At 51.5% G+C, this 12595-nt stretch overlaps 1 protein-coding gene across 1 annotated transcript in view; it reads left to right on the forward strand.

The window, feature by feature from the left end:
* The window catches only part of LOC119972898 (laminin subunit alpha-3-like), a 412206-nt gene that overhangs the window by 308371 nt on the left and 91240 nt on the right, over positions 1–12595 (forward strand). Inside the window, 4 exon segments of the mRNA XM_038810443.1 lie at positions 284–405; positions 2304–2354; positions 5018–5169; positions 7423–7533. Coding sequence (XP_038666371.1) covers positions 284–405; positions 2304–2354; positions 5018–5169; positions 7423–7533 — 436 coding nt within the window.

Below are 12595 nucleotides of genomic sequence, written 5' to 3' on the forward strand. Positions count from 1 at the left end.
TTATGGGGATAGGGTGGAAGTGAGGGCTTAAGTGGGTCGGTGCAGACTCGATGGGCCAAATGGCCTCCTTCTGCACTGTATGTTCTATGTTCCATCCCAACAATCCGTGGACCTTTGAACAGCTTGCTGAACTTTCCAGCCCCGCTCCGGCCCTGTTAGAGCCGTAAGATTCCACCCACTGATTCTGATTATCACAGTTGCTGCCCGATCTGCTGAGTGATTTTATCTTTTGGCTTCTCCTGATTACAGGTTGCATTAAAGTTTTTCTGAATTAAATCTGCAGGTGTTCCCCAGGTTATTTCGGAAACCCTCTGGAGATCGGGAGCGAATGTAGACCTTGTCAGTGCGGACAGTCAGGTTCTACAAGTTGTGACCCACTGACTGGCCAATGCAGAGACTGCGAAGGTAACAGTGTGTGTGGCAACAGGGCAGCTAAAACTCAATCCCATTATTGTGTAGGCCAGACCGGGTAAGGACAGCAGATTTCCTTCCCTCAAGGACATTAGTGAATCAGATGGGTTTTTACGACAAATCGACAATGGTTTCATGGTCGTCATTAGACTTTTAATTCCAGATTTTTATTGAATTCAAATTTCACCATCTGCAGTGTCGGGATTTGAACCTGGGTCCCCAGAGCTTTACTCTGGGTCTCTGGATTACTAGTCCAGTGGGGATATCACTATGCCACCGCCTCCCCACAATTCAAAGTCTTACAACACCAGGTTAAAGTCCAATAGGTTTGTTTCAAGCTTTCTCAGCATTGCCTGGCATCTTTGAATTTGTCTGTATATTTGTTTCCGGAACCCACCTCTTCATTCACCTGAGGAAGGAGCTGCGCTCTGAAAGCTCGTGTTTGAAACAAACCTGTTGGACTTTAACCTGGTGTTGTAAGACTTCTTACTGCGCTCACCCCAGTCCAACGCCGGCATCTCCACGTCATGGTCCCCACAATTCAGTACACATGCCACATATTCAGCATAATGTGCAACAAAGATATTTCACTGACAAACCATGCTGCTTGGACCCTGAGGTAGGTTTCTCTCTCCACACAGTGTATGACGCCAACTTCCATTTATATAGCGACTTTAACAGAGTGAAATATCCTGAAGGACTTCACAGGAGTGATTGCGAGACCAAATGTGACACCAAGCCACATGGATTAATAGAACAGGAGATCAGAAGCTTGGTCAAGGAGGTGGTTTAAATGGTATCTTAAAGGGAGAGGACAGAGAGGCCCGGGAACGGAATTCTGGAGCATAAGAGTGAGGCAACTATGTCATGCCCACCAATAGTGAAGCAATTAAAATTGTGCAAACGCAAGAGGCCAGAATTGGAGGAGAACAGAGGTAATAAAGGGTTGTAGGGCTGGAGAAGGTTACAGAGAAAGGGTTCGCCTGAACACAAGAGTGAAGATCTTAAACTAGAGGCATCAGCGGGCCAGCTGTCAGAGTAGGTCAGAGAGCGCAGGGCACAATGAGCCTGAGGACAGTGTCAGTCAGCACTGAAAAGCTCCATGCCTGGTGCCAGAATGACTATTGGGAGTTTCGTCTTTTATTGGGTTTCTTCATTCTTTCTCAGTGCCAAACAACCAAACAAAACAAACCAACCACAGGAAACATTTGCTGATTTCTGTGTGTGTCAGTGATTATGTGAGGCCAAAGATCAAATTGATTCTTCTTCTTAATTTGCAATATGACTTGTTACTGTTACTTCGCAGAGTCAGATTCAAATATCTTTTGTTATTTAAAACTATATATATATGTATGTATATATAGATGTGTTGGAAGTTGCTGGGAAACTAACGGTTTGTTAACAATTCGCACCATTATTAATATGTAAATCACTAGTAAATTCAGGGGATAAAGAACATGTGAGTTCCCAGTCCCCAGCATTTCTCAATCTCTCTCACTCAGCAGTTGTTTTGCACACACAGCATCTCCCCCTGAGCCTTCCCATTATTTTACTTGACTCTTAATTCGCCCGATTTCCTTCTCCGTTTCCTTCTCAATCCATAAATCTCACTAGCTGAGGAGATAGCCAGTTAGTTCCCTGTCGCTCGCTGAGGTCCCAGAGGCCCTGTTGTCCTCACCACACGTGAACAACTTGCTCTTCAAGCAAATTACAGCACAAAATGTTTCAAACTGAAAGCTGCGGGACAAGGTCAAACTAATGGTGTACACAGAGTAATGCCCACTCCGTCAAAGATTATGTGAGGCCGCTGACCAAATTGTTTTCATTTGTATGTGAATCTCTCTGAAGTTATGAACTTTCTTCAGTAATTTGTTTGTGCTTCTTTTCCACAGACTGCACAAATGAAGAACACAAGGATACGAGTTCGGATGAAAAGTGCGACAGTAAGTGAAAATTCGACATAATGATAATAATCGCTTATTGTCACAAGTCGGCTTCGATGAATTTACTGTGAAAAGCCCCTAGTCGCCACATTCCGGCGCCTGTTCGGGGAGGCAGGTACAGGAATTGAACCCACCTTGCTGGTCTTGCTCTGCATTACAAGCCAGCTGTTTAGCCCACTGTGCTAAACCAGCCCCTCACACACCTGTTCTGCGGTAATTTTGTGTTTGGGAAACAAAGAGACATTCAATTGGGGTTGAAATTGCTATCCTGCACTCATAACAGATAATATGGGCGCAATTTAATGGCTTTGCCGCACCCACCTTGGTGCCAGGAGAGGTCTGGAGAGTGGGGACCGCAGTTTAATATCTCATCAAAAAGACAGCACTTCCAACAGAGCTGTACTCCCTGGATCCAACTCATCCAACAGTGCTGCTCTCCCCGAGTCCAGCCCCTTCAACAGTGCTGCACTCCCCGAGTCCTGACCCTCCAACAGTGCTGCCCTCCCTGGGTCCAGCCCCTCCAACAGTGCTGCACTCCCCGAGTCTTGACCCTCCAACAGTGCTGCCCTCCCCGGGTCCTGACCCTCCAACAGTGCTGCCCTCCCCGGGTCCTGACCCTCCAACAGTGCTGCCCTCCCTGGGTCCAGCCCCTCCAACAGTGCTGCACTCCCCGAGTCTTGACCCTCCAACAGTGCTGCCCTCCCCGGGTCCTGACCCTCCAACAGTGCTGCACTCCCCGGGTCCTGACCCTCCAACAGTGCTGCACTCCCCGAGTCCTGACCCTCCAACAGTGCCGCACTCCCCGAGTCCTGACCCTCCAACAGTGCTGCCCTCCCCGGGTCCTGACCCTCCAACAGTGCTGCCCTCCCCGAGTCCAGCCCTTCCAACAGTGCTGCCCTCCCCGAGTCCTGACCCTCCAACAGTGCTGCACTCCCCGAGTCCAGCCCTTCCAACAGTGCTGCCCTCCCCGAGTCCTGACCCTCCAACAGTGCTGCACTCCCCGAGTCCTGACCCTCCAACAGTGCTGCACTCCCCGGGTCCTGACCCTCCAACAGTGCTGCACTCCCCGGGTCCAGCCTCTCCAACAGTGCTGCCCTCCCCGAGTCCAGCCCTTCCAACAGTGCTGAACAATATAGGCAAGGCCGTAAAACACACTGAGGTAAATTCAACATGAGGCATGAGTGAGATGCAATACTTTCCACTTGCCTGGATGAGTGCAGCTCCAACAAACCTCAAAGAACTCAACACCTACCATAAATTTCTTGATTGGAACCCCATCCACCACCTTCAAAATTTAAATCCCCCCACCACCACTGCACAGTGTCAGCCGTGTGTACCATTTACAGGATGCACTGCAGTAACTCACCAAAACCCTTTCGACAGCACCTTCCAAACCCGCGACCTCCATCACCGAGAAGGACCAGGGCAACAGATCCCTGGGGATCCCTCTCAGTCCCATACCTTCCAGACTAGACACTGGGTCAAAATCTTGATCTCCCTTCCTGGTTTAGCTCAGTGGGTTATACAGCTGGTTTGTGACGCAGAAGAAGGTCAGCAGCGCGGGTTCAATTCCCGTACCAGCCTCCCCAAACAGGTGCCAGAATGTGGCAACTCGGGGCTTTTCATAGTAACTTAATACTTGTGACAGTCTACCACATGAACTGTAGCAGTTCAAGATTCTGGCTCTCCGCCACCTTCTCGATCTATTAGGGATTGGCAATAAATGCTGGCCTAGCCAGTGATGCTCCCATCACATGAACCAATAAATATATTTTTTGAAATTACAAATAAAAACAATCATTGGAATTCATCGGCCTACTTCAAAGAATCCATAACCACTTGGATATGCCAATGAAACTGAAAGGGTAAGCACCCTACTGTGATAATGGGCTGTTGTAAATCAGCCATGTGACACTAGTCCAGTATTGGTAGCACTAATCCAGTAATGGTTTATGTCGGCAGAGTGAAATAGCAAGCGATTATTTTTTAACACTCTAATTCTGAAAAAAAAAACTGACGAAAGGACAGGAGTTTTTAAAGCCTGGACAACACGCCAGCTCCTTTTGACAGTTCATCCTGACAGTTTTGAGATGCTTTTGATTGGTTCTCTTGACAGTTCATCTTGACACTTTTGACAGTTCCAATGAGCTTTGCAGTTCCAATGGGTTTAAGCATACTTTACACACGTTTGTGCCTTCTTTTAGAAACCTCAAGAGGCATCTGGTCCCCCTCAAAGGACACCTGACTTCCCCCAGACATGTCCCAGGACCATGTCTCCAAAGAGACATCTTACCTCTGCAAAGAATACCCTGGCTAGCCAAACAAATTCCTAAAGTTGGGACCTGCTTCGACGAGGTTTATTCTGTCAACGTTGGGTTTCAGAATACCTCTTGCAACAAATTGCACACGGGGCAGCTGCTGATTTCTATGGAAAGCTGCCTCTGCAAAATGTGAATGTGTGAATCCCAACACACTTCTGTGAAAATCGCAGGTGCCATGTTGAGGGGCAGGACAACTGGATTTGTGCCTCTTCCGTCATTTTCAGAATGACAGAGAGGCTCTCCGCCAATGCACAAATCCGGGCCGATGTGGTCAACATCCCTGTTGTTAAACCTGTGACCAATGATGTCAAATCCAGGATAATTCATTCTTTAATTTTTCAGCATGTGACAGTTGTGTTGAAACCCTGCTGCTCGACTTGAACAAGATGGATTCCAATCTTCAAACGATCAAACTCCAGCTTCAAAATGCGAACACGAGCACCGCGGCACAGCATCGAATGAACAACTTGGAGAAGGCCATAAAACACAGTGAGGTAAATCCAAGATGAGTCTCGCATTCAAACCTTATACAAAGTCTTCTCCTATCGCTTCCATGACCATCTCCAAAACCGTATAGGTTGTCCCCAAGCAAAGTTCGATACGGTTTTCTTGCTTGCTGGGACCAATGTTTTAAAAATTTAAACAACATGCCAATATAAGATTGAAATTTTTAATTTGTGAATTAAGGAACTGAAGGTGGGTGTGGTTTTGACATATCTATGTGCGTGTGTTTGAGCATGTAGTGTGCGTATGTACTTGGGTGTGTGTGCACGCGTGTTTGGACATGTACTCTGAGCAGTTCTGGGCACCTCACCTTAGGAAGGAAATTTCGGCCTTGGAGAGAGTGCAAGGTAGATTTACAAAAATGATACCTGGATTACAGGGGTTGAGGTACGAGGAGAGATTACACATATTAGACCTGGTTTTGCTAGAATTCAGAAGGCTGAAGTATTCAAGATAAAGATAAACTAGGGGCTGGTTTAGCTCACTCAGCTAAATCGCTGGCTTTTAAAGCAGACCAAGCAGGCCAGCAGCACGGTTCGATTCCCGTACCAGCCTCCCCGGACAGGCGCCGGAATGTGGCGACTAGGGGCTTTTCACAGTAACTTCATTGAAGCCTACTTGTGACAATAAGCGATTTTCATTTTCATTTTCAAACTAATTCCACTGGTTGGAGACTCTAAAACTAAGGAGCATAGTCTAAAAATTGGAGCCAAACCTTTCAGGAGAGATGTTAGGAAGAACTGCTAAACTCAAAGGGTGGTAAAGATTTGGAACTCTTTCCCACAAGCAGTTGAAGCTCGGTCAGTTGTTGATTTTTTTTTTAGAACAGTACAGCACAGAACAGGCCCTTCGGCCCTCGATGTTGTGCCGAGCAATGATCACCCTACTCAAACCCACGTATCCACCCTATACCCGTAACCCAACAACCCCCCCTTAACCTTACTTTTTTAGGACACTACGGGCAATTTAGCATGGCCAATCCACCCAACCCGCACATCTTTGGACTGTGGGAGGAAACCGGAGAACCCGGAGGAAACCCACGCACACACGGGGAGGATGTGCAGACTCCGCACAGACAGTGACCCAGCCGGGAACTGAACCTGGGACCCTGGAGCTGTGAAGCATTGACGCTAACCACAATGCAACCATGCTGCAAATATCAGATTTTAAATCTGATATTGACAGAGTTTGTGAAGCAAAGATATTCAGGGATATGAGCCAAAGGCAGGTATATAGGGCTGGATTCTCCGACTTGCAGACTAAGTGCTGACGCCGGCGTGAGAACAGTGGCCTTTTACGGCTGAAAAAACATCGCAAAAGCTGCATCGATCCTCCGTCTGCTGGGGGGGGTTAGAGGCCGCACAGCAGAAAGCCCCCAGCGTTACCTGCGGATGCAGCCGGAGACTTGCCGGATGCGTGGCCGCGTATGCGCACGATGGTGGCCTGCCAAAAACTGCCCCCCTGTAACCAGCCTCACCCCCGAACCATCCCCCACGAGCCTCCCACGAAGGCCCCCCTGTAGCCGAACGGCCCCCCCCCCCCCCCCCCCCCCAACTGTGGCAACACTGGACTCAGTCCGCAGCTGCCACCCGGGGCCCATGAAAAAAAATCAGAAGTGTTCCACGCCTCCAAGAACTCGGCCATCACGGGCGGAGCATCGGGGGAGGGCCTCAGGCAATGTCCTGGGTCCATCCCGACGGCGTGCGTCGTACTCCTAGAGTACACCGATTTTGAGGGGGCGGAGCATTGCAAAAACGGCGCCACCCACTATTTTGGCGCAAACGGAAATTCTCCAGCCGATCGCCGAACGCAATTTCGGTGACGGAGACCGGAGAATCCGGCCCACAGAGTTTGGTCACAGATCAGCCATGATCTCATTGAATGGCTGGACAGGCTCAAGGGGCTGAATGTCCTCCTCCGGCTCCCATGTTCCTATGAGTATGTATGTGGATGGGTGTGGGCATGCGTGTTTGGGCATGTAGTGTGATGATGTGTGCGTATATGTAAATACAGGGTATGAAAGTAAATTGCAAATTGGTTCCACTCAAAAGTTCAGTTCCACACAAAAACTAGAGTTTAAAGTTAGAAAGCATGGATCATTTACCATAAATGTTTCAATTTCTTTTTAACATAGTATCCTTGGGCGTTTAGATGAAAACAATTTACGCTTCACCTATGCAAAGAGAGTAAAGACAATACATTTCAGTTAAAAATTAAATGGTATAAATGACTCTCCGTTTTAGAATGAGTTGAAGAAGTATCGGATCACAGTGGAACGTCAGGTCAGAACGACTGATGATTTGGAAAATGACAACATGAACCTCATTCAAGATATTAATGCACTCGAGGAAAAGGCAAGTATTTTTTTGTACCAATTTGAAACATCTAGCAGAGGTCAAAGCCTCTGGGTGGGGTACACAGAGAATTTACTAGAATGATAACACTGATGACTCGAGGGATATGGGCCAAACGCGGGCAAGTGGGACCAGCTTAGTGATAAGAAACTGGACGGCATGGACAGGCAGGGCTGAAGGGCCTGTTTCCATGCTGTAAACATCTATGACTCTATGAGAGAGTTACATGGAAAAATTACAGGTGCTAGGATTGTTGTCCGAGCAGAGAGGCTAAAGGAGAGATTAAATGGAGATGTTGGAAATTATGAGCAGTTTTGATTGAGGAAATAAGAGCCAGAAGGAAGCTGAGGAGAATCTTTTTATACAGAATGCTATGAGCTGGAAAACACTGCCTGAACGGGAAGCAAATTCAGCTGTATGTTTTGGGCCCCGTATCTAAAGAAGGGTGTACCGGCCTTGGAAAGGGTCCAGAGGAGGTTCACAAGAATGATCCCTGGAAGGAAGAGTTTGTCGTATGAGGAACGGTTGAGGACTCTGGGTCTGTACTTGTTGGAGTTTAGAAGGATGAGGGGAGATCTTATTGAAACTTACAGGATACTGCGAGGCCTGGATAGAGTGGATGTGGAGAGGATATTTCCACTTGTAGGAAAAATTAGAAGCAGAGGAAGCAATCTCAGACTAAAGGGACAATCCTTTAAAACAGAGATGAGGAGGAATTTCTCCAGCCAGAGGGTGGCGAATCTGTGGAACTCTTTGCCGCAGAAGGCTGTGGAGGCCAAATCACTGAGTCTTTAAGACAGAGAGAGATAGGGTCTTGATTAATAAGGCAGGAGAATAGGGTGAGAAAAATATCAGCCATGATTGAATGGCGGAGCAAACTCGATGGGCCGAGTGGCCTAATTGTGCTTCTATGTCTTATGGTCTAAAAGGGAATTGGATGGATACTTCAAAAGGAAAATCTGTGGGGAAAGGGCAATAAACTGGGACATGTACTTTCAAAGAGCAGGCACAGACATGATGGGCCAAATGGCCACCTCCTGTACTGTACCTGTTATATTTCTTTGTTGTTGCAAAGAGAAAAGTTGTGGAGGTGCCCTGTGGTGAGATAACCACTGTAGTTAGGTGAGTCATGTGTACTGCAGTAGGGGGATGTATGCCTGTACCTGTAATACAGGTTCCTCCGGTCAGCCCCTGCCGGCTAGCTCCGCCCACAGGGAGCTTATGTATAAATATGTACGAGAGCTGCTCAGTCCCTCAGTCTACAGTTGCGGATGGAGGGACAACATCGTACAGGAATAAAGCCTCTATTGTACCTGTCTCTCGGCTTTATGTATAATTGTTAGCGCCACAATTTATTCCTGTACGATTTCCCAGTCACCATGGACATCAGAGTCAAGCCTGACCGTCTGCAGCTGGATCCACACTCGCCTCACGCCAGAAAAGACTTTGATCACTGGCTGGCAGTCTTCGAGGCCTACATCTCTTCAGCACACCCTCCCCCGACGGAGGGTCAGAAAAAGCAACTCCTGTACTCCAGACTGAGCTCCAGCGTCTTTCCGCTCATTCGAGATGCGACCGACTACACCGCTGCTATCGAACTGCTCAAGGAGAATTATGCACCATCGACGAACACCCTGTTTGCGAGGCATCAACTGGCTACTCGCAGCCAGCAGCCGGGTGAGTCGATTGAGGACTTCTGGAGGGCCCTTATACCTCTGGTACGAGACTGCGACTGCCGGGCCCTCACAGCCACGGAGCACTCTAATCTAATCATGCGCGATGCCTTTGTCACAGGCATTGCATCGGACCCCATCCGGCAACGACTGCTGGAAGGGGTCGCTCCCGACCTCGCGGCCGTAAAGGCCCTGGCACTCTCCATGACGGCCGCCTCCCGTAGTGCGCAAACCTACTCCGCCAGCCACTCGGCCCACCCGTCCTACCCCTCGTGGACCCCACAAACGGCCCCCCAGGCCCATCCGTCCTACCCCGCGTGGAACCCGCAAACGGCCCCCCCAGCAGCCGCCCCCGCGCACCATGCCTGCGCTGCCCGCCGCACCGCACCCCCTGGGGGTCCCCACTGTTACTTCTGCGGTCAGCAGAAGCACCCTCGCCAACGCTGCCCGGCCCGCACAGCGACCTGCAAAGCTTGTGGCAAGAAAGGCCACTTTGCAGCGGTGTGTCAGTCCCGGACGGTCGCCGCTATCGCGCCGCAGGTCCCCTCGCCTCAGCCGCTCCCCCAATGGGCCCCGCCGTCCGCTTCTCCCGACCCCACGTGCGATCAGTGGGCGCCGCCATCTTTTGCCGCCCCCGCCACGTGCGCCCCATGGGCGCCGCCATCTTCATCTACCACAGCCATGTGCGTTCCATGGGCGCCGCCATTTTGTTCCGACCCCATGACGGGCGCTCCATGGACGCCGCCATTTTACCCACAGGTGCTGCGGATGCCGACATCTAGACTCCAGGGGCCGCCATCACGGGACACGGGTCGCTACCGCTCCTCGTCGGACTCATCGGACTCAATCGCCGACCAGCCACTGCTCGCCTCCGTTACGCTCGACCAGTCCCGTCCTCGCAACCTGGCACCCTCTTCCACATCGGTGCTGGTCAACGGCCATGTGACCTCCTGCCTCATAGACTCCGGGAGCACCGAGAGCTTCGTCCACCCAGACACGGTAAGGCGCTACTCCCTTGCGGTCCATCCCGCTGACCGACAGATCTCCCTTGCCTCCGGTTCCCACTCTGTCCCTATCCGGGGTTTCTGCCTGGTTAAACTCACTGTACAGGGCGTGGATTTCGACCGTTTCCGCCTGTACATTCTCCCCGACCTCTGCACTTCCCTCTTACTAGGCCTGGATTTCCAGTGCAATCTCCAGAGCCTCACCCTCAAATTCGGCGGACCCCTACCTCCCCTCACCGTTTGCGGCCTCGCGACCCTCAAGGTCGAGCCTCCCTCCCTCTTTGCCAATCTGACTGAGGATTGCAAGCCCGTCGCCACCAGGAGCAGACGGTACAGCACCCAGGACAAGGCCTTCATCAGGTCCGAAGTCCAGCGGCTGCTTCGGGAGGGTATCATCGAGGCCAGCAACAGCCCTTGGAGAGCCCAGGTGGTAGTGGTTAAGACTGGGGAGAAGCACAGGATGGTCGTGGACTACAGCCAGACCATCAACCGGTACACGCAGCTCGACGCGTACCCCCTCCCCCGCATTTCTGAGATGGTCAATCAGATTGCACAGTACCGGGTCTTCTCTACTATTGACCTGAAATCCGCCTACCACCAGCTCCCCATCCGTAAATCGGACCGTCCCTACACTGCCTTTGAGGCGGACGGTCGTCTGTACCAATTTCTGAGGGTTCCCTTCGGCGTCACGAATGGGGTCTCGGTCTTTCAGCGGGAAATGGATCGAATGGTTGACCGGTACGGGCTGCAGGCCACCTTCCCGTACCTCGATAATGTCACCATCTGCGGCCATAGCCAGCAGGACCATGATGCCAACCTTCATAAATTCCTCCACACCGCGTCTCTCCTGAATCTCACGTACAACAAGGAGAAATGCGTGTTCCGCACAGACCGCTTAGCCATCCTTGGCTACGTAGTCCAAAACGGACTACTGGGGCCCGATCCCGACCGCATGCGCCCCCTCATGGAGCTTCCGCTCCCCCACTGCCCCAAGGCCCTCAAACGCTGCCTTGGGTTTTTCTCTTATTACGCCCAGTGGGTCCCGCAATACGCAGACAAGGCCCGGCCACTTATCCAGTCCACACATTTTCCCCTCTCGGCCGAGGCACAACAGGCCTTCGCCTGCATCCGATCTGACATAGCCAAGGCGGGGATGCACGCCGTAGACGAGACTCTGCCATTCCAAGTAGAGAGCGACGCTTCAGATGTCGCTCTTGCCGCCACACTAAATCAGGCCGGCAGACCCGTGGCATTCTTTTCACGCACCCTCCACGCCTCTGAAATTCGGCATTCCTCTGTCGAAAAGGAGGCCCAGGCAATCGTTGAAGCAGTGCGGCACTGGAGGCATTACCTGGCCGGCAGGAGATTCACTCTCCTCACTGACCAACGGTCGGTAGCCTTCATGTTCAACAACACGCAGCGGGGCAAGATCAAGAACGACAAAATCTTGCGGTGGAGAATCGAGCTCTCCACCTTTAACTACGAGATCTTGTATCGCCCCGGCAAGCTCAACGAGCCCCCAGACGCCCTCTCCCGAGGTACATGTGCCAGCGCACAAGTGAACCAGCTCCGTGCCTTGCACAACAGCCTTTGCCACCCGGGGGTCACTCGCTTGTACCATCTGATCAAAGCCCGCAATCTGCCCTACTCCGTCGAGGAAGTACGGACAGTCACCAGAGACTGCCAGGTCTGTGCGGAGTGCAAGCCGCACTTCTACCGGCCAGATCGCGCGCGCCTGGTGAAAGCATCCCGCCCCTTTGAACGCCTCAGCGTGGATTTCAAAGGGCCCCTTCCCTCCATCGACCGCAACACCTACATCCTTAGTGTGGTCGACGAGTTTTCTAGGTTCCCCTTCGCCATCCCATGCCCGGATATGACGTCTGCCACCGTCATCAAAGCCCTGGATTCCATCTTTGCCCTGTTCGGTTTCCCCGACTATATCCACAGTGACCGGGGATCCTCGTTCATGAGCGATGAGCTGCGTCAGTTCCTGCTCAGCAGGGGTATCGCCTCCAGCAGGACGACCAGCTACAACCCCCGGGGAAACGGGCAGGTAGAGAGGGAGAACGGGACGGTATGGAGGGCCGTCCAGCTGGCCCTACGGTCCAGGAACCTCCCAGCCGCTCGCTGGCAGCAGGTCCTCCCTGATGCGCTCCATTCCATTCGGTCGCTACTGTGCACCGCAACTAACAGTACACCCCATGAACGTGTTTTTGCCTTCCCCAGGAAGTCCACATCCGGAGTGTCGCTCCCGACCTGGCTCACGACTCCGGGCCCAGTCCTTCTCCGTAGGCATGTCCGGCACCACAAGGCGGAACCCCTGGTGGACAAGGTACGCCTTCTCCACGCCAACCCCCAGTATGCCTACGTGGAGTTCCCCGACGG

Source organism: Scyliorhinus canicula, chromosome 10, assembly GCF_902713615.1.
Source record: "Scyliorhinus canicula chromosome 10, sScyCan1.1, whole genome shotgun sequence".
Taxonomy (NCBI): domain Eukaryota; kingdom Metazoa; phylum Chordata; class Chondrichthyes; order Carcharhiniformes; family Scyliorhinidae; genus Scyliorhinus; species Scyliorhinus canicula.